At 36.8% G+C, this 26,798-nt stretch overlaps 1 protein-coding gene across 11 annotated transcripts in view; it reads right to left on the bottom strand.

Annotated features, from left to right (window-relative positions):
- OCA2 (OCA2 melanosomal transmembrane protein) overlaps positions 1 to 26,798 on the bottom strand; it is a 192,121-nt gene that overhangs the window by 112,945 nt on the left and 52,378 nt on the right. For all 11 annotated transcript variants that reach the window (XM_032100281.1, XM_032100285.1, XM_032100282.1 and 8 more), the window contains 5 exons: positions 22,937 to 22,994; positions 21,966 to 22,038; positions 13,022 to 13,179; positions 12,447 to 12,529; positions 11,954 to 12,107 (listed from right to left, as the gene is read on the bottom strand). In XM_032100281.1, coding sequence (XP_031956172.1) covers positions 11,954 to 12,107; positions 12,447 to 12,529; positions 13,022 to 13,179; positions 21,966 to 22,038; positions 22,937 to 22,994 — 526 coding nt within the window. The remainder of the gene's footprint in view (positions 1 to 11,953; positions 12,108 to 12,446; positions 12,530 to 13,021; positions 13,180 to 21,965; positions 22,039 to 22,936; positions 22,995 to 26,798) is intronic.

Genomic DNA, 26,798 nt, shown 5'->3' with positions numbered 1-26,798 from the left:
GACAGCAACATCCTGGGGTCAATTCAGAATAAGCAAGGACTAGGAAAGGCTACTATAGCAATTTTGTTTCATAATTCTCTGTAGAAAGCTTGTCTCCTGATTGCCTGCTGTGTGATAAATACAATGTGCTGAATGCTGATTCTAATAGTTTCCATACTCTTAATTCAGGAGTTCATTTTAAAGTAAGATATTAAAGCAACCCAAATAATTTATGCCACAAGTCTTTGTGCTTGATATTAATTAACAATATGTAGTTCCAGAACTATAATACAAATTGGATTTAGAAAGCCTAGACCTTCCCCAGATATAAATTTCTTTATCTATCTGTAAGTGCCTTAGAATTTATGCACTGAGTTCATCAAACCACTTGGTAGACTGCAACAGCATCATTATAAAAATTATTCTGAATTCCAAACACTAAATCTTGTATGGTGTTCCATGAGGCAAAAGGAAAATATTTAGAAGCCAATTGAATGGTGACCTGTGTACTATTTCAGAGCATACCTTTACCAGCTGAAATCCAGGGCAGGCATATTTCTGAAATGTGCTTGTGAAGATATTTGGTAAATGATACATCGTACCAAATATTTTATTTCCACAAGTCCTTTGCTATAAGTGATAAATAGCAGTTGAAAGATGAGTGTCAATGATTTTAATGTAAAGTTTCAAATGCAGCCCCTATTCATTTCTTATCCATTTTGTCTCCAGTGAAGCCTGTTTTATTAAACTTCTTATTTTACTGATAAATTAATTCACATTTGATAGAGTGGCAGCATTGCTGCATTTCAACAAAGATGCAGTTATTACCAAGCCTATATCCACATATGGGTTTTATGCATTTTTCACCTACCTCCAGAATAGCTGAGACCTTCCTTATAAAATCAACAGCCAAATCCCTCTTAGACTTTATAAAATCTCTAGTTCATTTCTTTATTCTCATGGGACAAGGAGGGAGAGAAGTAAAATTTACCCTGGGATAGCTTTTTTCTGACTTTATATTTTGTATCTATTCCTTGTTATGTTTTAATAAGGATTTATTGAGTTAAAAGAGGACATTCTCAGCAGTAGAAGAGGTTTTTTCCACAGACTGTTTTTCCTAAAGATAATCAAGACAGTATTAGCCTGAACACCTCTGAAAATGTGCTCCTCGGTCACATCCCTTGATGGAGTTATCTGGTAATTTGCTGTCATGTACTTTATAAATTTTGGTGGTCTCCTTTTCCTTGGACTATTGCAGTTGTTTTAGCAGGATACAGATGAAACTTCAGTCTTTCATGTGTACACATATTTCATTCACTCTTAAGCAGATCAAAATAAGTGGATCAAAAAACCCCACATTTTGGAAAATTAATGCAGAAGTCTAACACTGGCATCAGAAGCTGAAGTCAAAAATGGAAATTGCAGAAAAGTAGTGGTAATTTAGCTAAAAAATTAGGTAATTTTTATTAAGTGTCAAGCAACATAACTGAAAATTTGGGCTTATGATAGAAAACAAGGGTCAGAAAAGCCTTGAAATACTTTGAACTCTGCCTTGCTATAGATCCACTTCAAAGCTGAATGGCATCAAATTCTCAGATCATGGAAGTTTGCTTTATTTCTGGTAAATTGTACAGTTTGGACACAATAGAGCAACAGACTAGAAATATACAATATAATCAGACACAAAGGAGGTCAGAGCAGCAGAAAAAGAAGGTCTACGATGCCAGACATATTTATTTGATTTTCTACATGCTCACCTCTAGTAAAGAGACTGACCAGTACCAATTAGTGAAAGCATAGCAACATACCTCCCCTTCAGCTGCTGATGGCAGCTAATGCTTTAACTCCTCACCCTCCTCCCCTCAGTTTGCTCCCTACACAAGCTCTGCAGAAGCAGTTCTGCAGCTTCTTCAGCCATGGAGCACCGTGTCCAGCACAAGGGAACCCCTCACAGGGGATGTGTCTCAACAGCTTGTGCAAGATGAATGATAACAGAAAATTAATTGCCTTAAAATTACTTAGCTAAGCAGTAGCAAGTAAACTCTGTAAGGATTTTAATGAGGCAAAAGGGAAGTGCTTCACATAGCTTAGAAAGTATGACATGCTGCTTCAGCATGCAGGGAGGGACTAGAGCAGTTCTTGAGGCAAGCATGTAGGGTATACTGGTGAAAAATGATGTGCATCAAGAATCCCAAAGTGACTACAAGCATCACAAAAATCAGTGACAGCAAGAACAGCTATTTATGTCTTCCTCTGCAGATTAGGACATTATCTATATGTATTCTATACATGCAGACATGAATCTTTACACTAGGTTAAATATTTAGAAAATCTAATAATAAATCTCATTTCTGTAAGTCAAAATATGTCAAAACTTTATCACTGTACAGAAGTATGTCTTGGTTGGGAAAAAAAATATCCGAGACCAAAAGTTTACTCATTTTTACAAGAAATCCATGGTAAATCAGTATAATAATACCGCCATTTGCATGAAATATGTGACCAAGACTAGTAAAGAGCACTGACTGGAGAAATCTGTGGATTTAGAAACATTAGCTGCATATCTTAATACTAACATGCATTCTTATTCATTCTTTGCACAATAAATGTTTATGCCTGTGAAAATAATATTCCATATATATTCATATATATTCAATAGCTCTTTTTAAAGACAAATACCCAACATTAAATGACTATTTTTAAATGGAAACACTAGGTTCTGTAGCAAATTTTGTCATTTCTGAACATCTACACAACCCCCAGGAAAGAAAGCACCCATCTGTAACATTCTGCTATAATACCTATTTCCACTCAGTGTGTCAAATTACTTGTTCTGATTTAATATCAGTGGAGGAAGTCCTGGTATAAATAACTTAGGGGAAGTCATGGAAGGCAACAGTTTGTCACTTCCTAACACAATGCTACACAATAGAAACACTATACAAGATCTTAAATAGAAAGTGATTAAAAGTAATTCTGTATGGTGTCCAAGACAATGCCTGCATTATTTCACTTTTATCCCTACGATATGTGTGCTGGTTTTGTCTGGGGTAGAGTTAACTTTCTTCACAGGGGCTGGTGTGGGGCTGTGTTTTGGATTTGTGCTGAACACAGGGTTGATAATGTAGGAATGTTATTGCTGATCTGGGCTTACACACAGCCAAGGCCTTTTCTGCTTTTCTTACTGCCATGCTGATGAACAGACTGTGGATGCATAGGAGATGGTGAGCCAGGACAGCTGACCCCACCAGACCAAAGACATATTCCAGACCATATGACATCATGATCAGTATATAAAGTGGGAGGAAAAAGGAGGAAAGGGGGGGACATTTGGAGTGATTCAGTTTGTCTTTCCAAGTCACTGTTCTGCATGGTGGGGCCCTGGTCTCCTGGAGATGGCTGAACACCTGCCTGCCCATGTGAAGAAGTGAAGTAATTCCTTGCTTTTCTTTGCTTGTATGTGCAGCTTTCACTTTCCTTATTAAACTGTCTTTGTCTCAATCCATGAGTTAGCTAGCTTTTCTCCTTCCAATTTTTTCTCTGATCCCTCTGGTGGGGGAGTGAACAAGCAGCTTCCTGGGGCTTGGCTGCTGGCTGGGGTTAATCCACAGCAGCACATTAATAGAACAAGCTAAGAAATACAAGGTAAGGATATCTTAAGACTCTTGTCTAGGATAGGCAGCCCTGAAATTCTGCAACTAAGAAACTGTGTTAAGCTGACATCAATTCTTTCTATACATAAAACAATGCAGAGAGAGAATCAGGGAGAGATAGACAGAGAGAGAGACTTAAGGATATCAAATTATTTTCTGTGAATAAATTACTGGATTAATTCATTCCCCTCTTCTATATCGAAAATCTATAGGTTGATTCTAGATTCTGCAGAGATATTTGTTACTCCATAGCTCTGTCAAAGGCTTTAAATTAACAATGTGCACAATTTACAATCTTTTCACTGTCTATGAGTTTTCTCCCGTAGTTGTATCACTGCTTGCTGTTTGTAGAGAAAACTGAATGACTGAATCTTCATGCTGATACGGAACATTGGATTAACTGGTTCAAAGTGGCCCTTGAATGGTGTGAAGACAAACATAACCTTGATGCATGAGATTAAACAAACTACTGAAACCCTTATATTTTCATGTCTTGGAAACTTGAGGAAAAAGCAAAGCTGGAGAAAATAACATAGAACTAGGAAGGAAGGAGGGAAGTATCATTTGTACAGATGATGGACAGAGGACGCAGAAGAGGGTTTAATCCTATGTGATGAGGGTTGAAATGACTGCTAAGTTGCTTCTTGTTTTGAAATAACCTCCCACCTCAGAATATTAAGGTAAAAAGGGATAAAAAGCTATAACATCATGCCTAGTTAATATTTCTCTCAGAATCATACAAAAGAGAGAAGTCTGCCATACCTATATCACTACAGCCACAAGTGGATGTTTTCCAGACTCCGTATGTTGGAATGGTTCTGATGTTACAAAAATCAGTTTTATATACCTCCAGAAAACTACATAAGGTAGTACCCAGTAACATCTGATAGCTTGATAGCTCCTCAGAGTCAAATTTTAAAAGCAAATCTGAACTTGGTGTGAATTTGGGGATTTTGTCTTGTTATAGAAGTGGACAGACACACAGAGAAATGAACCGACCCATGTTCTGTAAATCAGGGCCTTGGGTCCAGTCACATCAAAAGAAAGTGGAGCCCTGCAGAAAGACAGGATGTTGATCATTTTCATGTGCCAAGGCACTCATTCCTGTAATATTTTAGCTACATAAAACATGTTCTATATGACTTAAGTAAAGAGATCTGGTCATGAGCCAGTAAAGAACCTAGAAGAAAATAAACCAAACTGCTACTGTGAGTCAACATGATCAAAGCCACTGTTTACTGGCCTAGGAGCAAGCTTTCAGTCTTGCAAGGGTCAATCCAGTTCTCCAGCACCTATCTCAGCAGGCTTTGCTGACTCCATCCACTCCAGATATTTTGGTATTCTACACCCTTATTCATTGTGTCCTAAAGGCCTTCGTGAGGACTGAGAGACCCTGAATTACATTTGCAGTTTCAGAACATTTTCTGAAACTGAAAGATGCCACCATTTGTATTTTCCCAGTTATCTCAGCATTCTTAAGACTAATGAGACTGTGAATTTCTAGTAAACAATTGACATGGACCAAATCACGAAATCCCTGCCTGAATCTTTGTCAGCCCTCTTAAAATAGTAGGATAATACAGAAATACAGCCATGCACTATGAACTGTAGAGCAAGCTGCAGTGCTTGCATTACCTTTACAGGGAACTTTCTGCTCTGGCTAGCAGTTTCTCTGGAGAGTCTTCATCCCTGACATCTCCTGTCTTTTTTCACTCCACTTTTCTTATCCATATTTTTTTCCTCTTTAAATCATGTCATCACATCTCCCTTCAAGCCTGCCTGCTACACTTTCATGTTTTTTCATTCACTTTTGCTCTTGCTCTTGGTGAAGGAAGGCACCATCTGAGGTCCCAGAAAGAGCTGAGTGGTTCTCATCCCTGTTTGTGTGCATTAGGAGTGTACATGCGTTCTAACAACTTGTTAAAATTTTAAGACTTCATGGCTCTCTACCTCTCTGACTGCCGTAGGCAGGGTAGAAGCTGAACAGCAGCATTCAATTAAGCTAATTTAATGTTCTATTCCCTCTCTCAAACAGAAAGGAAACACACCAATCCACAAAATATGTAGTATAGAAGACAGGGCAAAACATTTGTGTTTGCCAGTCTTTCAAAAATTGAACAAAATACAGTTCAAAATTAGGTTTAAAAGGCACAGAAAAAAGCAAGCGGATATTTGGAAATTAGTTTTTGCATTTAGTGTTGAAAATATGACTCCTATTATTTCAAAAAATAGCATTCTGTCATCATCTTTTAAAGCAGACAATCCTATCTAGTCCTTAGAGTAGTGAGCAGCACCATCCAGTGGCAATTTTTTTCCTATTTAGTTCTTAATTAAAGACAGTGTACATGCTAAAGTACCATAGAGCTCAAAAGAAGGTATTTTTCTTTAAAACACACATATTTAGAGCACAGCCAGACTTCTACCAAGATAGATCTAACAATTAGGCAGGCAATAGTCAGTGTAAAATCAATATTCATACTGGATTAATAATACAAAATTGTTATTATATCTAGCTGTGATCCAGATGAGGATTTTGCTTGCTATTATACTGCATTTTTGTTTTATTGAAACTCATCCCTTCCTGGTCTTACAGAATTTTTCTTCCTTTAGGCATCCTTTCCTTTGTTGTAGTTAGGGAAGGTAAAAATGACTAGTTTATCTGTCCTTTTAGAGACTCCTCATTGTTGGCAGTGGCTCTACACTACAAAAGCAGTCAACCACACCTCGTGGGTACTGATTCAATCCTTCTCAAAAGGAACAACTTGCAATGCTCTTGCACAGCAGATTTAAAGTAATTTGAGCTTCTCAGAATTCACAGAGGTCACAACCTCCTCCTAAACTAGAGAAAAGCATCAGGGAATGACAGTCAAGCTTGATTGTCCATACTGCTTAGTTGGTAGCTCAGTAACAGGCTGTTCTCTCTGGAAGAATATCTAGGGTGCTACTTGTTGAATATTTTACTCTGGGGGACAGGACAAATGGATCTGTCCCATGTCTGGATCTCCTTGTTCAATCCAGTCATCCAGCATCTACCTCAGCAAGCTTTACTGCACACGCTCAGTTTATGTCCGAAAACCAGCGCTCATGGGAATGGCAGGAGTGCCCTCATTATCGTGCACATTTTCAGCTGGGGAGGTATGGGGGGAAGTAGACTTTTGAATGGTAAAGTTGCTTTAGAGTTATGGGGACTCCAAACAAGATCCAAAATCACTTGTTGCCCAGGGCAGATGAGGTTATACTGCTCCAGAGGAAGACAGATTTCTATTCAAGGTAAGTTTTTCTGCTGGATTTTATGTTTAGGTTTCATTACCCTGATTTTAGGTTCTGTGCAACCCTCAGAGTCCCAATATTTACAACTTCTGGGCTTTTTTACTCCCTACCACCCCAAGACAGGGGGGCAGATAAGGGGAAAGTTTTATTCTTGCCCAGGGAGGTATGGCTTGGACTCTTATCAAAGAAGGTAGAAGGTTTGTTCTGATAATCTGTCCCTAATTTTCTGCCAAACCCTACAGCAGTGTTTAATTCCTCTTCACATTTTTTTTCAGCCTAGAACAAATGAAATCCATAGCAGCAGGAATATATTCTCTCCCACAAAGGCCAGGGAGTGCATCAGCTACTAATTTCTTTTTTGCACGGTCTTTCCCAATAATTGCTATAGATTTTCTTCTGTTCCTTTCCTACGAATCTTTTGGGAGGACTTATGTGGAGGTGGGAACATTCTAATCCACACTCTTCCCAGTCTGTATTTAGATCAATATAAGAATGAATAGGAAGGGAGAAGCCATGCTGAGTAAGCTGATCACTTCTGTGATCAGTCACACTTTTTTGTAACTTTCCTTATCAGAAAAAAAATCTCCCTTAAGATTAGCCTATTTCTATCAATATTCTATTTATATCATGCTTCATAGAACCAATGAGTATTTCTTCTCTTTTCATATTTCCTCCTAAAGCATAATTTTTTATACAAAATCTGGACTGTCCGAGTGTAGACAGCAGTAATAACACCTCGTTCCATTTGTAAAAATATTTCCTGTGAGGAAACAGTGGTTCAACCGGCCTACAGTGACAGAAAAATGGTCAGACAAAAACCACATAAAAGTTTTGTTCTCTGGAGTTAATTTCTGCTGGTTAGATACTATTAAAAATCACTCTGCTTTGAGTTAAAGAAATTAAGCTTAGGGGATGTTTATTCATAATTTAAGTTAGTTAATAATAGAAAAGTAATATGGAGAGAAATCCACTTCCATTAAAGTAATGAAAATTGTGATTATAAGCCCATAGTTCATGCTAGTAAGAAACTAGAGCTTTTAAGGCCAGATCTTGCACTTTCAAGTATTTTTGTTTCAAGAAGAAATGCAGACATGTAAATGCCATTCAAGATGTCAGATAATTAAAATGCCATTTAAAAGATCCTGGCAAAATCTTTCTTAGTGCTACTTACAAGACTGGGTATGAAGCTAAATAATAACCCCTGTGATAAAATAAGTCCTATAGAAGCTCTCACAGAATTTCTGATACTTGCTTGTATCACTTTTCTGCTATTTGATGTGCTATCAGTATCTTTTATTTTTTCTTCTATTTTTAAAATTAATTTAGTATAATAAATGTTATTTTGCCTTTTCTCCTGATTAAATGAAATGTTTTACAAAATAGCATTTTAAAGGCCATTACTTTCACATTTGCTTCTGCTAGCTCATTCAACTATCATAAACAGCTAACACTGCATTTTAACACACAAAACAAAACAAATGCATTATTAAGGGAAAGTATTGGACAAGGGCACACATTAATTCATTTCAATTAACGAGCTCTATACTTTAATAGTTGATGTCTAGCATTCCTCCTTACATATTTCTAATTAATGCAGGTTCAACATAGCTGCAAATACTCAGTTAATAATTACTAAAAAGGGCTTTATCAATTCAAGAACCTTTTCTGAATACCAGTGAAACTTTAATATTTTAACAGATTTAAGGTAGAGATACAGATAGATTTCTTTTTAGTATAACCAGTGTATTATCCCATTCTCTGTGCAGACAAAAACAGGGAAAAGGTGAGAAAGCAAAGATATCCAGCTGTGCTTATCTGATGTCTAAATAATCTATCTAACTAATAGCTAACAATGAGATTTTTATCTGCAGTATTTCCCTTGACCATCCCCAATGACCAGAAATTATACATCATCCAGTTAATGGGCTACAAATAGTCACTTTAGTTACACAGGAAAATGCTTTTCTGGAAGAAAGTATGGAAATCAAAGAAGGCAAAGGTTCAAATACACTTTTAGCTGAAAGAACAAAGATATTTGGAGCAGGAGATTATAAAAATTAAATTTTCTAACTTTTTCTTTGCTTGAATTTTTTTTTCAAGTTCTCAATCAAGAGAGACTTTACATTTTGAGGATCAAAAATAGAAAAGCCTGTCTGAAAATACATTGTGAAGTAATTTAATACAGCAACATCAACGTAGAACTCCGTGCATCCACATTTTACACCAGATGTCCCTGTGGACCAACATGAAAACATAACCCATCCTACCCGTGTTCCACAGTAATCCTGCAGGGTCAGACAGTAGAGAAAATAGCCCACAAACTTCAAACAAAAAACTAAGGGATGACCAAGTAAAGAGAGTTAAAAGCAATATACAAAAATTTCAAGAGGTAGAGTAGTAGAATTGTGAAGTAAGAAAATATGCATATTTGTGGTAAGCCTGAAACTAGAAATCATTGGAAATTAAAGAGGAAAAGGGGCATCTTCTTTTATCAGAAACATATTTGTATTTTATGAATACATAACATGTAATCAGTTTCAAAAGAAACAACACTGAAAATAAATGCCCAAAGAAATGAAGTTCAACAGTTTGTTTTCTGAAGAATGGCACATCCTGAGACCACCACTGACAAGGAGTGGTGCTTGATTTAGACATTTGATGCTAACATGGAGGCAAACAGCTGCCTCAGAGTAGATTTTGCCCTGTGCGTTTACAGTGGTAAAAGTTTGGAGAAGACAATTGTTTACAGTAAATGCACTTCAGATTCCAACTGGAACCTCTTACTTGATCAGCTTCTCCCATCATCCTGTATCTGCAGGAAGCAGAAGCTCCTGCAGCCTGTTTTGTACAGTCCCTGGTGACTAAGGCAGCAAAGAGCAAGAGAAGGGGAAGAAAGGATTAAAAGATGAGGACAGTGGGGATGAGGAGGCTGTGGGCAAGATCTACAATTCATTATGGGGGAAAAAAGGGCTGTGCAAGAGGAAAATGAGGCTCTTGTGATTTGTAACAGATAAAATGCTTCCTCTTTCTTCATTTTTAAAGAAAATATGTGAAAATATGGCTCTAAAACTGGTTTGGGTGTCCACAGTGTCTGAATTTGAAGCTGTCTTGCAAATAATAATGAATAAAATAGAGGAAACTAATAAAGACTGATAAAAGATGGGGAACAGCAACACCAAAAATGAAAATCCACGAGTGATTGCTCCTGCAGTAACATTGATTTCTCTAACAGTGATAACAGCTAAAAGGATAGAGAGTGCAATGTGTTGAGAAAGCAGGACTTCAGGCACTGAATTTATAAATACTGAATATAATGAAAGCCACTATTACATTTTCTAAAAATATTAACATCCATTGCTTGCAAGAAATCCATGAGGGAACCATACAGCATAAAAACTTAGAGTTTAGAATTTACTCTTGTGGTAGCATTTGTCAATCCTATAGATGCTATGGAGAAAAGAGCTAACATCATGATGCAATATGTGACTTTCCACATTCTGAGTTTCCAAAAAAGTTTACTTATGAGTACCTATTTCTACCTTCAAGTTTGCAGAATATCATTTTTCTGCCAACAACAGAAATCTTTCCTTGATATTTTCACAGAAACAATAATTTAATGAGCTTTTTTAAGGTTTTTTCTTAAAAAACAACAGGAAAATTAATGCTTTCCCTGGTTTTGCTTTTCTGTTTCAAGACTTTATTTCCTTTTCCACATTAATTGTTCCAAAGCAGATTTTCAGGATGCAAACACAAAACCCCCCTTTATATACATTTAAAACCTGATGTTTTTGCAACTGCTAAAAGGTTGCATAGTTGGGTTTGGGGGCTTGGGCATGGGGATTTTTGTTTGTTTCAGGGTTTTTTTAAAAAAGAAGTTGCATTTAAAAGCATTAAATCCATTTTGGTGCTGTGCTGCATGCCTACATGTATTTATAGAAAAATCTAGTCCAATCCCCCTCTGCATTTAATATTATATCTCTTTGTTCATTTATAATGTACATAGAGGCATTTTTAACTCCAGAATGAAATAATCATTGCTGAACAACATAATCTGAATGTCTAAAGCATCTGTTGTGTTGTGTGCATCCATTATTGGTATTTTGATGAGGTGGTGTTCTACAGCCTCACCATTTTAATGGGTAATGGGGTGAAAAGCTCAAAATACGCAATGGATGTGGAAGAAAAATGAGCATGCTGGACAGATATACACTGTGGAGCACCTTGTAGACTTTATTTCATTCATTTCTTTGTTTCATACTAGTGTAAATTAGGTGTGATTTGACTCAGAAAATTGACAGTATGGGTGCTCATATGAATTAAAAATAATTTTTTTTAAAGTGTTCCTCCCCATCTGCTACTCATTTTAAGGTAACAGGAAGTGTTTTCAGTTCAAAGAAGTCAGTTGGAGTTCTGTACTATTTATGATATGTTTTCCATTCTTAGTGTGATGCAATGCATTTCTATTGGATTTCATACCTCAAGGTTTTGGAATGTTGTTGCTGTATATGTTAAAAGTTCCCTGTCCTTTTACTTCATGTTAACTCAGACTCCATTTCCTCTTCAAATAATACAGTAAAAGAATGCCTAGAAGTCACTTACTAAAATACATGTACATTCTAACCTGTTAAAAGTACATAAAGTTCATCGTTTGAGGTACCTTAGAGAAGACAAATAACCAAATAGGGGTTTTTTTCTTTTACCTTATCTTAAAAAATAATTAACTTAAAAATAAATTTTCCACACCTTTCACAATTCTGACCTATTTTTACTCTCACAACCAGACTATAATTCTGTTGAAATATTAAAAAACTTATAGATCCTAATACAAAAATATACAAGATTACTGTAACATTAAAAGAACTTGGCAAAATCACTTACAATTCAGAACAATTTCCCCACATGTATCTTATTAATGTCATTAGCAACACTGATGGTGCATGAAGTTATATACACATTTTAGAATTATATCAAATCCCGAGAGTGAAACTTTTTCTTGTGCTCTACTTACAACATAGGGAAAAAAAGAAAATCAAAGTACAAAACTGGCTTACTTCAAGTATGATCAGCACGTAGACACCTACTAAGATGATGGATGCAACTGTTACTTGTGCCTCTATATTTGCATGAAGGTACTGATGCTTCATGGAGAGAGGAACACTTCCAGGCTCCTGCAGGAAAGCTTGAATGTTTATGAAGATAGTGCCTCTGGTGAAAGAAAAAGAAGTTTTGTTTATTCCTGGGATGAAATACCTTTTGTTTTATTTGTGCATTAGTTTTATATCAAGTACTTATCAATATATGTGTTATATCTTTAAAAAAGCAACCAACTCCTCAAACATTCTCAAACAAACTGGATCCCTCTAAAAAGTATTGTTTAGAAATTAAGTCAAGTACAAAACAGTCTTGTAAATCCTTTTAAAGAACAAGAGTCATCCTTTGCTGCCCCTCTGAAACATGCAGTGATAATTACTTTTAAAACATTATCTTAGTCAAGTCTATGGAAACTACTCCTTCAATGCATCATTTTTCAGTCTCTTAGCCAACCTGTTTGGTATCTGAAAGGTTCTAGTTGTGATGATCTGCTGATTTCTTCTTGAACTTAAGGGTAGAGACCAGTTGTATACCACCTGCAAGAGAGTCACATTTAGCAATATTAGCAGAAGTCAGTGATAGTGATATGCCCTGATACAGGGTTTTATGCCTCTTTTTCTCTCTTCTGTCCATTTTGGAGGTTTTTGGTGGATCAGGCATAAAATCAGCCTAAATTAATTCCCCCTGATTAGGTTTGTCATGGGTGCTCAGGTTTAAGCAAACTAACTTATCCTCATGCCTTCGCTCAATCAATGAAGTGAGAGACACATCCAGTAGGTCCTCTGGAGGGAGGATGCCAAAACACACTTTGTGTTGACTATAAAGAGCAAAATTTTAATACAGGAAGCCAAAGGAAGCCCTATAAAGGTAAAAGAAAATGCCACTTTAATTACAGTAAGTTTTCTAATGCTGAAATTGAAACACTTCTCAGCAACAAAAAGCATGACCACTTAATCCAGACAGTGGTGATGGAAATAAGTGATAAAACACACCTCAGAAAAAGTGAAAGAGAATTTAAAGACCATCACCTGCTGCTGGCGCCTACTCCTTGATCCTGTGTTTTCATTCTGGCTGATTTGTACAACAATGTATTCCTCTTTTTGCTCATCAACTGCTTGTGCCCCAAATGGGCCTCCTATGTCTAACTTCAACAGAGCAGAATCATGAAAGTCAGTCAGATTCATAGCTGTTAAGATAGTTGTTAAGGTGTAAATTTCCAGTAAAAATGAGTATAGGCTGTACAAATTTCAGAAAAACAAAGTAGTCAATTTATATTAAAAAATACATTCTTCAGCTAAAATGCCTCTTTTTGAATTTTGAAAAGAACAAAAGAACAAAAGAGATGTCTACTTCCTCACCAAGTAGTACTGTTTTGACCAAGTTTCCTAATTTAAAAAAAGTTACAATTTCAGAAAAAATATATCTTTCCTAGTGACTTTTGGGATTACCAGTGCTTTCACCTGATGTATCAAAATAGCATACAGAAATACGCAGAGAGACAGAGAAGTCAGGCCTTTTAAGTGCTTGTACTAGATGAAAGGCTACACCACTAGCTCAGCAGTTTAAACATCACAGAACTTGTACTGGTGAAAACAACATAGAAACTCCAGAGGAGTTTTGCCAGAGGATTTGCTTTTTGGTCAAAGTTTTGGTCACCATGTTACAAATATCCAGAAGATATTTTCAACCTCCTCTCAGCTGAAGTACTCATAGACTCTATCACTTTCAGCTCCCTCATCTACTTCTTTTTTTATGAGATATCTCACATGAGGTGTGGTCAAACTACACTCCTGGTTTAATATCATTGAAAAATCAGCCAACCACGATCCACAAATTCATTGGAAGTCTGGTTCTGTTCATCCCAATACATCTAGAGCTTTTTAAACCTAGTGTTGTAATAGCTCACTTCTGGCATGGTTGAAAAAAGAAGCACCCATGTAGGTTGGTAGGTAGGGGAGGGAGGGAAGGAGGATAATCCAAGCTTGTAAACCCTTCACAGTTCATTTGTTACTATAATAGAGCAGTACTCTTTTTGTTTTGCTCCTGTCTGTGACAGACAGAAAGCTAAGGCATCACTAACAAAACAAAAATGCAAACAAACAAAAATAACTCCTTAGTTTTGCACATACACGTTCCATTGAAAACTGGAGACTTAATCACATGCTTGAATATCTTAATGGTTTTAACACATAATAATTTATCGAGTATACTAAAAAGAGTGAATATGTTACAAAAAAATAAAGTGTACCAGATCATATACCCACCAAAATAATTTTCCCAAAAAGATGCTTTGTAGCCTACAAAACTCAGAGACTTTAACAGAAAAAGAAAAAACACAGGGTAGTTAGATGGGACTCAGGGCAGTGCTGTACTCTGCCCTGCTTCCAGTGACTCCCAGTAAGACCTTCCATGGTAAGTCAGTGTCTAGTGAGGAAAGATTATGAGGTGCTTCTGGATCTAGAAAAGAGTAATCTCCCACAGTAACCAAAAAAAATACCCTTGCAGATCTAGTGCCAGGTGGGCAGCCAATGCATTCAAAGTAATATAAATGTCACCCTGCTTAGCAAGGCAAGCAGAGCAAACACCACCAGTGACACTCACATGCCGGTTCATTAAAAAATTAAACTCCCAAGCACCTGTTTGCTTAAAGGACTCACATAGGAAAGGATAAAAAGATAATCTCACATGTAGCAAATCAGGAGACAAGTCCAGTTAGGGGAATTTACACAAACACAAACAGAAATGACATATTTACACAAACATAAACAGAAATGACAACAGTTCTCTTCTGTTTCTGAAAGTTTTAAATGTGATTTGGCAACACAGTTTTTCTGTGTCACTAACTGATAAATAATAGGAGTCTCAACAGGAACTATATCTATATCTTTAACTAGAGATATTAATTAAACCTTCTAAAAGGTCTGCTGACCTGAAGTCATTAACCCAATGGTTTGGGACAACTTTGGACAGTCTGTTTTTCACTAGGAATGTAGACACTTATGTCTTGAAAAGCTTCAAGTGAATATAATTATGGCAGCTTCCTTTTAAGCAGCACATTTAAAATAAATCCTGTAATTATCTAGATGACACTAGAAATGATATCTAAAAATTAAACCTTGTTTTCAAGAAGAGTGGCTTTCTTCTTTTCCTCTACAGATAAGGATACTTTTTCCATTCCATTCTGTGCACTTATAAAACCATCATAAAGAGCCATAGGAAAAAAAAAAATGGTTCTCCTTTGATTGCAAGTGCAACAGAACATCATTCACCAGTCTGCACTGAGGCTCTCAAATCCCATCAGTTATCTTTTTCCAAACAATATTTAGGGACTCTGCCATAATTCCATTGTTAGACTGCAGCAGATCGCAGCCTTTATGAAAGGTGGAATCAAAATAAACCAGACAAAAACTTCAGACATGCCTATATGAAAAAATATGATTTTTTTTTTTTTATCAAGCTGCTCTTCATAATATTTTTGTTCAGACTTACTTTGGTTTTATGTTTTCCTTATATTGCCAGAATGTGATTTCCCCTAAATTTTAATCATTCAGGTATGAACTTTTGGGAAAACTATCTTTTTACTTCTAATATTCCCTTTTATTCTGCAATTTAATCATGCTTTTCCTTTTCAGAACTTTTTTTTTTTGTAATGTGTCCTCCAGTGTGCCCCTTTAAAGCATAAAAATCTCCCTGATGAGATTTACAGCCAGAGCTGATAGTTTTATTTCACTTCAGCTAAACTGCTTCATTTTGATGTAGTTCTATTCTTGAAATTACATTACTGCTGTGAATTAGCCCGTCAAGGGATTTGGGTTTGTGTTTACTTTGTGAAGCATTACACTGTGGCTGTCTGTATTTACATCTGGCACAAGAGCAGGTCTGCTGCTCACAGCTGAACCAAGAGCTGTGTTTCTTGATCCTGGTTTTCTGAAGAGCTGCTCCTAGAGGTTTTGAAGAGTGTGTGAGAGTCACCTCATGTTACTTTATTTTTATGTGGCTTATGTAGAAAACATGATGGAATGGGATGCAGTGGCTAAACATTTAAACTGGTATTCATTCACCACAGTTTATGCTTCTGTACTTTGGACATCTGCATCTGACAGTTGCTTCCTTAAAAACAGTGCTTTTAAGACAGTGCTTTTAAGATGGAATTCATTGCTTCATTTTGGACCACTACATGAAGATGAGAAGAATTGCTCATGAGGAACATCCATTCTCTCTATTAACTATAAAGAGAGCCTAGGATGACCAACTCAGGAGTAGCTGAGCCACTCCCCGCAATACTGAGTCCTGCTCTACCCTCCATCATGCAATTATTTCAATATGTACAGAGGCAGCCAAAAAGTCGTGTTTGACAGAGATTCTCTGTTGTATTTGCACACAGATGGCTGACTTTATGCTTTCTTTAACATCTATTTGTATATCCTATTCTGTATACTGTAAAATGGACCTTGAGGATGCTATGTCTATGGATTATTTTTCACCAAGTTTCTGAGGTAGTTACACACTATTCATCCTGATTTATGACCAGGTAACTTATGCTACTTTCTTGTGGGAAACACAAAAGGTGGAAAGGCTCTTAGGGGTGAGAAAAAAGCAGGTTTCAGAAATAAAGCAAAAGAATTTAGGAATCAGCTTTGGCTGCAAAAATTTGAAGATAGAAGATACAGTTATATAGCAAGCAAGGACATTAAAACAATGGTTAGAGTTTTTAGGTTTAGCTGAGATAGGTGTTGAAGTTGTAGAAAATATGCTGAGCAAGATAGATACGTTTAAGCTTAATAATGGAATATTATGCATTATTATATAAGGCATAACAAGCAAGCATTGTGTGCAACAGATGTATGTGCACTATTGAAGATTGGTTAGAAGAGTTGTGTGTAAACTTTAGAAGCATGCTATTGGCTAAAAAGCCTTTAAGAATGCTCTGTAACAGGGAAATCTTTGGCTCCCTGTGACGACATGAACTTTGTACCATCTCTTGGGTCTCAACTCTGTACATTAGACTGATAACAGAATAAAATAACAAAAAGGCTCCTGGAATGTCTGCCTGGGCTCCCCGTCCCATTTGCTCTCCAAAAATGCTGACAGTTTCTACAGGATATTAACATTTTAAAGAAGGCATTTTCCCTGAGTCTTAGCATCCATTTTTGCATGTTGTCCTTAACTGGTGTTATTGCTGCATTAGAATTTTTGCTTTTCTTTTTTTATTTCCTATCTCTGTTTGTAGCTGATGAGGTTGTTTCTACATCATCCCTTCACAATATAACAAGTTCAACCACACACTTCTCTGTCCCTATTGGTTTCTGCATCTATAACCTTTTTATTTTCCCCCTTTTTTGAGTGGCAGTAATCAAGTTCCATTATCGTCTACAGTGGATCCATCCTTTCTGTCTGCTCCATCAGTTTGAGAATTTCTGTAACAAACTCATTTCTACAGCATTTTATCAATTGTGCCTCGAGATTCTGCTTCTTGGCTGCCTCTGCACATGGTCCTGGTCTTCATCCATCTATTTAACAGCCTGAATATAGCTTGCAGGCCTAAATGCTTAGTACATTTCCAACAACATTGAAAGCAGAAATGATTTTTAAATGCTTTCTGCAAGGAAAAATTATGGAGGAGAGTCTGGCAGTAGAGAACTAGAGTTATAAAATAAAAAAATATTCAAAGGGGGAAAAGAATTAAAGGCATTAGAGAGGTTTTGTAATTCATTACATTAATTTATGCTCCCTGGAGAAGAACCTTCAAGGAAGCTGAAAATTCTGTTAAAATCTGACTGTATTCTTGCCTCACAGTCTTTCTATCTACATATACCTCTTGTTCAGGGAGTGGGAAATGTTGTTTTCCATGTCACTAATGGTCATGGCATGATTGCAAGTTTTTCTAGTGACCTTTCCTTGCTCCATGATTACCAGTTGCACCAATAATGCAAATTCATGCAGAAATCATTCAAACTCATACAACTTTAGCAAGGAATTTGATAATAAGGGGGTCTATGTCTGCTTGTTCTAGAGACTCCTCATCCATTTGTTCTAAGTAGTTCCACTGAATCCAAAGAAATGAGAAATCTAGCCTATGATATAAAATTCAACATATTTTTACTATTGAGATACATCTTCTGCTTTCTGAATTTGAGACCTTAATCCTGGACTGGAAGTGACGAAATCTGTCATGGAGAGGATGGAGGTACATCCATAAAAATGGCCCCTGTCTAGTCAATTTGATATCTCTGGTTTTGTCTGATTTAGAGTAAGCAGGTACCCATTCATGTGTGACTTCAGGTTATGTATTTTTATTGAGTTTTATTTAGAATATAAAGAGCAAGTGAGTAAGAAACTCTTCACACTGGGTGCTGTGCAAATATTTAATTTTCCAAATGTCATCCCTTGCTCCAAAAGTTTTACTGGGGAGATGTCAAAGGCTTAAACAATCAGACAATCAGATCAGGACCGAAATATTTACAAAAATGCAAGATCCTTGGCCAGACTCAGGAAGAATTCACAGCCCACTCCCCAGGTAATTTCTGATAATCAATCCAAAAAAGGAAAACTAAACTTCTTTGCCCACACTGATCTAATCTTCCCTCACCTGTACTATGGATGGGCACAAGTACAGATGTTGAGAGGGAAACAAAGGTTGTTGTTACTGAAGCAGCTGTCAGGGACAGAGTAAAGATGGAAACTTAGAGTTCAGCAAGGTAAGGTAGGTGTGAGATCTACTGCACAGAAATGGGCTGAAGATTTAACTTTTCTTTTGTAAAAAGAAAATATTTCTACTATTGAGAAATGTAGAAATAGCAAAAATTGCATGAGGTACAGTGAAAGAAAGAAGGCACTGTATCAGAGACAGACGCTTCTTTAAATGACAGTGAAATAGCATACAGTTTGATTGCATAATTCCTTAAAAGCATCCATGAATTCCCATTACTTTTTAACTTCACAAAGACTAATTCAAGTCAAAAAGCTAATGTCTAGTTCTGCTCCAGTTGTCTGTTCCCCATTGCTGGACAAAAGTTTAAAATTTGCTTAGATCAGGGCAGTAGTTATTAGAAACAAATGAATGAACATGAAGTATATTTAGCACTTCAGAAGATTTTTCAAGTCTGAAAATGTATGTCAGTTGTGGAGAAGAACAAGAATATTTCTCATTCACTCTTTGATCACCCAGTTAATGGAGAGACATTTCCTGAAGGTCTGAATGGCCAAAGAGCTAAGAGAAAATAAGAATGTCCATGTCTTAGAATAGGTACATGTAATTAAACAAAGAAATTCTGGAATTTATTCAGGCTCTGTATCTCTTCCTCTATCATCTTAATTACTACTAATGCTCTACCCTTAACATACAGCCTTTGAAGAAAAGATCTGAAAATGCTTCACACATTTTACATCATTAGGAATATTGAATCTTGCTTCCGGCAGACAGGCTCCTCTAGTCAAGCTTCAGTATAAACTTACTTGTTTCTGGTATTATAGAACTGAGTGTTAGAATTTAAAAACCAATAAATCCCAAGTGTTGACAAAGACACGTTACCAATATTTTGAAAAACTATACTAAAATCACTGAATTTATGTCTGGTGCCTATAGGGAAATCAGTATTTAAAAAAAAAAAAAAAAAAAAAAAAAACAAACAGCCACACGCAAAATTACAGACTCAGAAAGCTTCTGTTAATTCACAGGAGGCAAGATGTGTTTCCAGAATCTGCAGCCAGCACACCTCAGTGCTACATGCCAGGTTTGTACCATGGGGATGGCCAAAGCAATGGGAGATACAAGTGAGCTAACAACAGAGAAGATAACAGGAAGTCAAACAGCTAGAGTAAAACCAAACAAAAAATAAAGGTACAGAAACACAGAGATCTCATCTGAAAAGCAGGTCACCCCCACACCAGCTGATGAAGGTCTCTCCCAGCACCAGAGAAGGAGAGTCCTGCCTCCGAGCAAACCTGAGATCTCATGGGCATGGCAGAAAAAACAAAAATATCTAGATGACACCAGGATGACAAAGGACATGAAGTCCAAAAATAATCACTTAATTTGTTTTTTTAAATATTTCACACTTTGTTTTTGACTTTTCTAGTGTATGGAGATATACTGTATGCATAAGCACACATTCATAAGACATCAATGTGCTTGGGCAATTCTGGAAAGAAATAGAACTGAGAGGAAGGAGTTCAAAAAAATAAAAAAATATATAGTGGTTAGTACATATTCAACACTTCTTAATAGCTTTTGAAGCATAAGCAAGAGGTAAAGTGTGTTCATTTGCATAATTTGGCATCATATGAGCTAAGATACTTATTTTCTACCCAAAGTCTCATATGACAACCTCCAAGGGCTTTGTGACAAGGACTACTGCAGCACACCTGCAAACCTACCATTAAACCCTTACCATCATTCAGAGAGTAGCAGGTAGTGTCCAATGGGAGCACTGCAGTCTGTCAGCCAGCATAAATTGCATCTTCAACACTGCTGTCTGAATGGTTAACATTACCTACGTCTAGCCAAGAAGTGGAATACTTTCTTCACTATGAAACAAAGTGGAAGATAATCACATGAACTTACTGCTGGGCAAATGGAGACTGACAGCAACAGTAAGAGGACAGTCAGGATTGCTGGTGCCTTTTCCAAAACTCTTTTAGAAATGCAAACTTTCTCCTTGACACTTCTGCTTGAATTACTACATCACCTTGGAAAAGAAACATGGCTTTGCTGGACTGCTTGCCTCTCACTTTTCCCCAGCTCAGTGACATCAGACAGCAGATGGAAATCCAATTTTCAACACACATTAAACAAACTAAAAAGCATTAGCTTTGGGTTTGTCAAGTAAGAAATGAAATGTTGCATTCTGACTGTCTGACAGCTATTTGTCTCAAAGCATCCTGACATGATAGGTAAAATGTGAAATACAGGAACACCTGTTTGTACTCAAATCCCAGCCCCAACTGCAGTTCCCTGAAACAAACAAAGGGAATAATTGGTTGCAGAGTTAATGTGTACAATGCAACAGCTATGGTTCCAACCCAAATCTGGAAAGAGATGAAATCCTCAATTTATGCTATGACAGTTGACTAAAACTTGAACTTAAAGACTCACTTCCAATTCATCCTCCTTGGCAGATGAGGCTGTGACAGCCCTGGTGCTCTTTACCACCACACCACCATAGGAGCTTTCAACAACAGTTTCAAGGAGGACAAAAAACACTGATGTGAACAAGATATTGATGGGAGTTTGCAGTTGAAGTTTTTATTGGTCCTACTAAAAGTCCATTTGCTTCCCTTCAAAAAGCAATCTCAACTTTTAATTATAAATTGCCCTAAAGCACTAACATTTTCTTCCTCATTTACCCTACTAATTAGTGCATTATATAGTGTCACTATTGGTGACAGTGAGAATGTTAATAATTAAATCTATTTTAAGTGGACTCTCCCTGTTCAAAGCTATGGAACTGATCAGTTATATAGAAGAACACAACATTTCAAAAATGAAAACCTACTGCACCTTTTCAAAACAAGGCACCTTGCAGGACCTTGTGAAATACTTCTATAGGTGAATCCTAACACTAGTGAAATAAGAGTCAAGCAGATTTCAGACCAGACTGATTAAATGAGAAATATAGTGGGAACAAGAGATGTAATACAATTGCAAAAGTTTTTGTTTGTTTACTAACTGAATGTTCATTCCCTCAAAGACTTTTCACATTCAGATCTGTATTCACGTATGATGAATACTTTTTATTTGGGGTTGTTCTATTCCTTGTTCTTCTAAACAGTTTCTGGGCCCCAGACAGGTGCCATTCAGTACAACTTGGAGAGCGAGCACAGCTGGGCCTGTGTCAAAGGACAAGTCTAAATGCAGCCAAGGCTCTGAGGACACCCAGTCCTCTCAGGGTATAAGACAGAAGACACCCCCCCTTTCAACTACTTTATCAATTAAACTTCAGAACAGGTTTTTTTATAATGAAAGAAGGATACAGAAGCTTTCCAGAGGTGATACAGCCAACATCTGCCAGGGCATACCTTGATCTGGATAAATGCCAAATAAAATCTAGGGTGAGGATAAAAAATAAGCATTTATTAGTAACAGAGAAACTGAAAAAGACCTGCTAAACTTATCTCAAATACTTTAAAATTGCAAAATCAATTTCAAATTGCATTCAATTGTGAGATTGTTTCAGTATTTTCAGTATTTTCAGGTATATTTCCACCACAGTTGAAAAGCATCTCTGGGATACTTAACAACGGTAAGTAATATTCCTTCTGTTAATTTACAGCCAAAGTCACATATTTTATGCATTTTTTCAAAATGAATCTTAGGACTGAAGTTGTAATCCTCAGGATCTGTCTGGAAAGCAACACCCACACCTGAGGAAATGCAGAGTGTCATCTATTTTCTTCCTGCCACAGAAGCCCTGCTACCCAAAAAGGAGTTCCTCACAGCTGCTAAAAGAATAAACTCCAACTTTTTGAAATTTTTCTCTGCACTTTCAGTCTAAGATTTTGCTGATTTTGAAGATTTTGTTAAGGGAGGGCAGCACTTTGGCCACTCCAAGGAGATGCCAACCTCCCCATCACCTTCTGCCTTTGACATTGTGAAGCGCTGCCATTGCTGGGGCATCCTCCAGAATGTTCCCCAATGAGCATTCCTCAGGTGTCAGGATCAAAAGATGCATCCTAAATGCAACAGGCATCCATAAGGGACCTACAAGTTTGGGGTTAAGCTGCCTTTAGCATTTTAAATTACCAACTCAACTGCTTACTCAACCACATTGTCCTGAGGGGCGACTAGTGCACCAAATAGGAGTCTCATTAGGCATGAAGCCCTGCACAGTATTGTCATTTTTTGCCTCGAGACATTTTCTGTGAGCTAAGAGAAAAGATCATTGCTCATTTGAACTATTTCTAAGGAAATGGGGACAGGGGAAGACTACAAATTCAATACTTACAGAGCAGACAACTACAAAGATAAAAAGGCCTGAAACTTTCAGGAATTTTAGACAGCATCTGAAACACAAAGAAAGATGTATTTACTATCTGGCTAGTTTTAAAACAGCATTTTCTAGTCTCTTAACAGCTCTGACATTTTAGAAACATTATGTTAAGCATTTATGGGTGATAATATACCACATCAGGGTACAGACACCACAAAGCAAGGTCAGCAGGGGCTTGGGAAGCCTTGGTGACTGTAAGGGCTCCTGCACCAGGTCTGCTGCGAGATGGATCTCAATGCACAAGAAGGAGAATTTGCCCCTTGGAAAATCTAAGGGAAGGCTGCAGAATGAGCTGGATCCTGGAACCACTTGTCCACTGCTGCTGCTGGCCTCTGACAGACCCAGATCCCCCTTAGCTCATTCTTGTCTCTTCCAGAGAGGCAAAGGAGCATTGCCATCACAAGGAGGTGGCATGGCTGCGCTGAAACTACAGCGTGTTGCAAAGACAGATGGTGTCATGAGTGACTTCCTCAAACCTGGACTTGTGGATACAAAAATGCTGCTAGCAAGGATTCTCTTGCTATTTTCTAAGCCCGTGAGAGACTTTTCTCTCTCACAGAAGAGGTAGCAGAGTTATGTAAACAACCAAACACCTGCAGCCTTGAAAAGTCTTGTTTAGAGTACAGTAGGAAAATATTTTGACAATGGATGTTTTAGGATTTTAGCCAGTCACCCCAAGGGGTGGCTGATCCTTTGTCCAATTAGACCATGAAGAAAAAAGTCTATAAAAGAGTTTGTAAAATAATTAAATAAATCAATCTTGCTGCACAATTCCTGCCTGTTGGATCTTCTCTCCTCCTCCTCCTCTACGGCTGTGGGACACGGTGATATACCCTAGGGCCTAGGCCTGTGGTAATATGGATTTATAATTCACACCCTGAAAAGTATTAGAAAAAGCAGTTTGAAGACAAGAACAAGCTTTAAGAATCTTCTGGGTTTAACAGTATCTTTTAAAACCAAATATACTTCATAAGCATAAATCTACTAACAAAACTAAGTATTTTTTCCATAGCACACCCATGCCTATTGAAGGAATGCCCTGTTCTGGAAATTAGATGTCATAAAATATTCTGAATTTTCCAAGCTTACTACTGAGTAGGTTAGGCAAGGATAACTCCAAATTAAAATGTGGATGTTGAAAATGCATGGTCTTGAGAAAGAAATCTTAAGATTTAGCATTTTTACTATTTTTTAATCTTACTCAAAAGACAACTCAACTAAAAATTTTCTGACTGCCCATCAATATTTTATACTGATGTCTTAATTTACAGAACCCTTTCTGTTGATTTGACCTCATTACATATTTTCATTTTGAAAGCATCAATATTCTCATTCAATTTTTTTCAAAAGTAAACATTCAAACATTGCTTTTCTGACAGAATGACAAATGCAAGGCTTGACTTAAACCTGATGACAAGCAAGAAGGAAAACATTTCAAGTTACCAAGATAATTAGTTGAAAAAGGAAGAGTGCAATAAAAAAGCTGCATTGACAGATGCTATAGGACAAAATATTAAAGCAGAATAGTCTGAAGAATGTCATAAATAATTTTTAATCACAGTGGAAATAAGTTCCTAAATCAATTCATTGACAGAAAGCAACATAAATGACTGGAGATCCGTTTTTCAAAAACATTCTTTTCTGAAGTTTCCCCTCTCTTTAGAATTTTCCAAACAGAAGCTGATAAAAACCAGCAGCTAATAAAAATGTGTTGTCACAGAGAAACTGGTACAAAGGGGCTACAGTCCTCTATTAAATACAAGTGGCAACAACTTTACCCAAACTTTGCACAACATGGAAATATAGAGAAGGCAGAGGAAGAGGAGAAGGAAGACAGTTAGGTGGCTTCTTCTAGAAATTCCAAGTAGCCCTACTCTACTGAAAAGCAAGGTGGTAAAGAGAGGAAGAAGGTAATAAAGGCATGAAAAGAAAGGAATGATGACAAAAGCCATTATCAGCACTTCATCACTAAAAGTTTCTTTTGGTATTCTGTGATTTATGGAAAACACTTAGTGCCATCTTAGTCATACATCCTCTATCCTGCCTGTCTATTCTGCCCATCTCTACACTACAGTTTCATTCTGGAATTTTGAGAATTTATTATGTTATGAATTAATAAATCCTAATCCAGACTAGTTTAATTTTAACATACCTTATATTTTTTGTTTGCACTTTGGACCTACAATTTATAATAATAATAATTAAATTTATTATTTAAAAAAACCCTTGATGTTAAGACACAAGTAAAGTTTAAAAAAAACCATAAATTAAGCATTTATAAATTAATAACCACTTGTTGTAAATAACAGAAACTCATCCAAAGGAGCTGGATGTGATTAAAACAAGGTTATACAAATGGTTTTAATAAATGTAGAATTTAGAAGGGTCTTTTCCTCCCATCTGTTTGTTTTCATTGGAATTTCATATTAGGGAAGCAGCACTTTTAACAGCTTACATTTGCGACATGATCAGCTTTTGATTCACCCATGGTTTGCAATCTGTGTCTTCCTACAGTGCTAATCTGGCACAGCAATGCAAGTACAAGCCCTGTGCCAAATCCTGTGCTGATATATGCCTCCAGCACAATCTTATTTGACTTCAGTTGGAAATGCATGGAGTATAAAGCTAGAAAGGATTTTACCCCTTCTTCTAAGGCAAATGATTTTTAGTCTGATCTGCATGTGGTGTCAGGCAGTTTAGCTTCATTTGCTGTCTCAGCAGAGTTATGCTGATTTACAACAGCGAAGGAGCTGATCCCATATGCACAACCTGCACTATAGCACTCAAAATTTATCTCAAGGGAAGTTCTGCCAGAAAAACGTGCTCCTCCCCAGATTATAAACCTATGCTGTACTGGAAACAATGGATTTCACACTCCCAATAGACACCTTTGTTACATCAAATACCAGGGAAATCTACCACAAATGTGAAGAAAGACACCTGCCAAACTTCTTTGCATATGCTCACATTGCACTAATTGCAGTCATTGGAATTCTCCTGCTCCATTTATTCAGCAGCAGAGTGGGAGAGCACAATACCATATGCACAATGAGAGGAAAACAATTGTGAAGTGATGAGCTAAGACAGTATACAGATTGGGAAAAGATGCACTGACATCCCTCTGGAAAGACACTGTAGATCCACAAGGAGGTGTGGACCTGCAGTGCTGGGCTCCGTGAAAACCCTGCAAAGCTATCTGCAGACACCAAACCAAACTAGAGAAAGTATTGAACCTCTGGAAGGGGCAGAGGGAATTAGTATCCAAGATTAAAGGTTTTGCTAGTTAAATCCCAAGCAAAAATATCCTGAGAAAATTTGAAGTTAAGCTCTTATCATATTGCTATCTTTTAATATATTAACAGATTCAATTTCCCCCATGCCTAAATGATGTAAAAGACTGCTTTGGGGTAAAGAGTGAAATATATTAATGTTGTCCAAGATAGAAAAATTCTCAGTTATATTTTGCTTTGTGTATATGTGAAAAGCTACTGTGATGACTACAGAAGAACTTTTACACACATTTTAATTCAAGTGAAGCAAGAAAACACTGAAGAAAAAAATGCTGTGGAATCAACCACGGGGCTTTTAAAAAATGGTTTCAAAGAAATGTTAAAAGCAATATAGAAGGTATTTATTTACAAATTTAGAATAGGTGCTATGATTGATTCTTGTTAGAACCAGGGGCTCTTGGTCATTATGTAATCAATTTCACACTATCAGTGGCAAGATACAGTCTAAATACAGAGTCTTATTTTATTAAGTTACACAAATAAAACATTTTCTAGACATCTATGCATAGAAACAAATACGTGCAGGA

Source organism: Corvus moneduloides, chromosome 2 (assembly GCF_009650955.1).
Source record: "Corvus moneduloides isolate bCorMon1 chromosome 2, bCorMon1.pri, whole genome shotgun sequence".
Taxonomy (NCBI): Eukaryota; Metazoa; Chordata; class Aves; order Passeriformes; family Corvidae; genus Corvus; species Corvus moneduloides.
Note: the sequence above shows the minus strand (reverse complement) of the source record. Positions and strands in the feature narration are given on the sequence as shown.